Below are 3,186 nucleotides of genomic sequence, written 5' to 3' on the forward strand. Positions count from 1 at the left end.
ATCTAAAAATGTCCCCCTGCTTCATGTCCTGATGTGACCCTTGCCTGGTTCCAGCAGGCAATTGAAGACACCACTCAAATCATATTTCCTGCTCTTGTAGCCTGTTAGATCCCTTAGCATGTTGTGGTCAGGATTTTCTTCTAGTAGGATTGATCCAGCACTATATTTTTTCTTCTTTTTTGAGTGTGGAATTTCAATCTATTTAAATTATTTTTCTTGTAGAGATTAGTTTTGTTTAGATTCTAAGCTTTTTAGCAAGATATTAGGATTACATGACTGGCACAGTTTTACCCTGTGCTATTATTACATTGGAACTAGTGATTCTTACTCGCCGCTGAAATTGAAGGCGAAATAAATATTATCTGAGTAGAATTTTTATACTGAATCAAGATTAGAAATAAATTGTATAAAACACAACAGCACAAGCTTTTGTTTTCTTTTATGAAGGTGTCATTGACTGCCGACATTATCTGTAAAACTTGTTTTCTGAACTAGCCACAGGCAGCAATTGAGATTCCCTCATGTGGGCTGTGAAGGTGGACAGAGATCAGCAAACCTCAGCACAGGATTAGATGTTGTATATGCAGGTCAGGAGCTGAAGGTGTGAGAGCTGTTCTCCATCTCCCAAGCATGGACTTTCACCTGGCTGGAGCAGTGCCCAGAGCCGTCGTTCCCAGCTGCTGTGTCAGCTCCAGCGCTGTCAGGAAATCACAGCTCCCTTCCAGCTGAGATTGCACTGTCCTTGCAGTTAGGCTGGGTGGGGTAGGCAAGTGTTTGCTTGTAACCTTCTCGTGTGCATGCAGTCAGAACCTTTCTCGTGCCATAAAGCTACAATGTTCCTGCTTTTGCCCAGATAATTGATTATGAGAAGAACCAGACGCTGGGACAGAACGACACTGGATTTAGCTGTGATGGAACAGCCAGCACCTTCAGAGTTATGTTCAAGGAGCCCATAGAGATCCTGCCCACGGTTTGCTACACAGCTTGTGCAACCTTGAAAGTAAGAATGTCTAACAGGACAGAAGAAAGTGTTACTTTGATGCAAGAGTTTTTCTTTTATCAGTCTTCTGATGGGAGAGTGTCTTCTACATCTTGAATTTATTTTAACTTTAGGGCTAAAGAAGGACATAGTTAGAACTCTACTGTAATTTGTAAGACTGTTACATCTCTTCTGGGCCACAGCATGGAATTCATAACTGGATCCTTTGTGCCTTCCTACTTTTTTGCTTGATGTAGGAGTTAGAATAGTTCTAATGGAAGTCACTGGTTCTGTGTGGGAAAAAAGCACTGTCTAGAAAATGTAATCTGGCAGCTCTCTATCAAAATTTAAGTTTGATTTCTTTTATCAAGGCTATTCTAACCACTAGCTAAATTCAAGAAAACAGCTTTTTTTTCATCTCTTTTTATATACTGGTGCTGAAATAATAGCAAGAATTACTTGTTCTCAGAAAGTCTCCTCTTAGTGTTGTGGACAAATTTGTTTCTCAAAAATATTTTAATGTTTTTCTAAATATAATTCCCTATACAGAAATGAGAGTTTGGTGGGTTGGAAAAAATACTGCACATAAAAAGCAGCTGAGTCAGGGAACTAAGTAAGAATACAGACAACATGTGTGATAAGGAGAAATATTAGAAAGTATTCATTACTAGTTGGATAAAATCAACTGGTTTAAATCTGCTGTCAGAGAAATATATTTTTGTTATTTAAACATAGGCCCTTGCTTCTGTTGCCTGTGATTTTGTATATAATTCATATGATGTGGGTACAGAAATTTTATACTACTAAAATAGCCCAAGTCAGTTGTGTTTGACCATCAGCAATTTTTGGGTCTTGCTCACTTCCATTCTGTTGCTAATCTCTTGTGATGCTTTTCAGGGTCCTGATTCCCACTATGGAACAAAAGGTTTGAAGAAAGTGATCCACGAATCTCCTACTGCTAGCAAAACATGCTTTGTCTTTTATAGTTCACCAGGTAACAACAATGGTACATCAATAGAAGATGGACAGATACCAGAAATAATATTTTATACTTAGTTCCACATGGTGATCTGGAATGTGTTGGTATCTCAGTGGACTTCAGCTCACTATTGGCAGCAGTTAAAAAATTCTGTTAAATTACTTTAATGTGTAAAAAAAACCGAATTTGTTTGAGGGGTACCAGAAAACCTTTTTTTTTTCCGCATTGTTATTGGTATATTGTAATTTAGCTTTTCCTCTAAACCAAATGTTAATGGAATTAGTACTCTGTATATTGAAAAGTTTGTTTTAAGTAGTACCTTGTGGCTAATTACTTTGTGTTTTCACCCCTTTGTTTCTCATGTAGTAAAATTCATTCTTTGAACTGGAAAATCCTTACTTGTTATGAACAACTTGTGTATGTTTTCTCCAATCTGTCCTTAAAAGACAGTAAAGCTGCTGCTGTAGTGCCATCTTGCACTTCTTTCCAAAATGACCTTGGATTGACCCTATGGACATGGATTGCTACTGTATTTTTTTGAAGTACGTCAGCAAAGCTGCATTCATATTGCCATCATCTTGACTTTTTCCAAGAGCCATGGAGAATTAATGGACTTTGCGCTGCAGAGAACATCTGCAGCAGCACTGAAGAAATAAATATTAAGTCAAATTCAGCAAGAAACAGATCTTTCCCGAATCTCTCTTAATTCAGAAGGGCTGTTTTGGAAAATAGAACTGGTTATGCAAATAGCCACTGTATATATACATATGTGCCTATAAAAGATGTATAATGTGAAAATGAGAATACGAGACTTGTCATGATGTTATTTTATCATTGGATATTCTAATACTAAAAAAATTGAGTATAAACTCAATTATTGGTGTGCAAAGAGTTTTACAGATTGCATACGCTAATTTGATGCAATTGCTGTATGTATATAGTATTCAGTGCTTTGTAGTATGTACCATGTAGTAACAGAATGGCTTTTTACACCAAGACCTGTACCCTCTCCCACATCATACTAAAATTTAAGAATGCAGGAGAAAAAATAAGAAATTTTCCTTTCTTAAGGGGGAAAAGGGGGACGTCACGCAGGTTTGGGGTGTCCAAAGGATGTGTCTAGAAAAAGTGTCTGTCAAACGTCCAGCTCTGTGCACACTCCGCCAGCGCTCTCCTGTCCCCGGGCACGGCGCTGTTCCGAGACAGGGACGGGGCTCGGCCGGGCCGT

The 3,186-nt window shown here is 38.3% G+C and overlaps 2 protein-coding genes across 3 annotated transcripts in view; both read left to right on the forward strand.

Annotated features, from left to right (window-relative positions):
- The window catches only part of BTBD1 (BTB domain containing 1), a 6,821-nt gene extending 3,814 nt beyond the window's left edge, over window positions 1–3,007 (forward strand). For both annotated transcript variants that reach the window (XM_031055980.1, XM_031055981.1), the window contains exons 6-7: window positions 854–1,000; window positions 1,877–3,007. In XM_031055980.1, coding sequence (XP_030911840.1) covers window positions 854–1,000; window positions 1,877–2,035 — 306 coding nt within the window. In that variant the 3' untranslated portion in view covers window positions 2,036–3,007. The remainder of the gene's footprint in view (window positions 1–853; window positions 1,001–1,876) is intronic.
- CUNH15orf40 (chromosome unknown C15orf40 homolog) overlaps window positions 2,469–3,186 on the forward strand; it is a 3,646-nt gene continuing 2,928 nt past the window's right edge. The window contains exon 1 of the mRNA XM_031055894.1: window positions 2,469–2,487. Coding sequence (XP_030911754.1) covers window positions 2,469–2,487 — 19 coding nt within the window. The remainder of the gene's footprint in view (window positions 2,488–3,186) is intronic.

Source organism: Geospiza fortis, unplaced genomic scaffold (assembly GCF_000277835.1).
Source record: "Geospiza fortis unplaced genomic scaffold, GeoFor_1.0 scaffold171, whole genome shotgun sequence".
NCBI lineage: Eukaryota > Metazoa > Chordata > Aves > Passeriformes > Thraupidae > Geospiza > Geospiza fortis.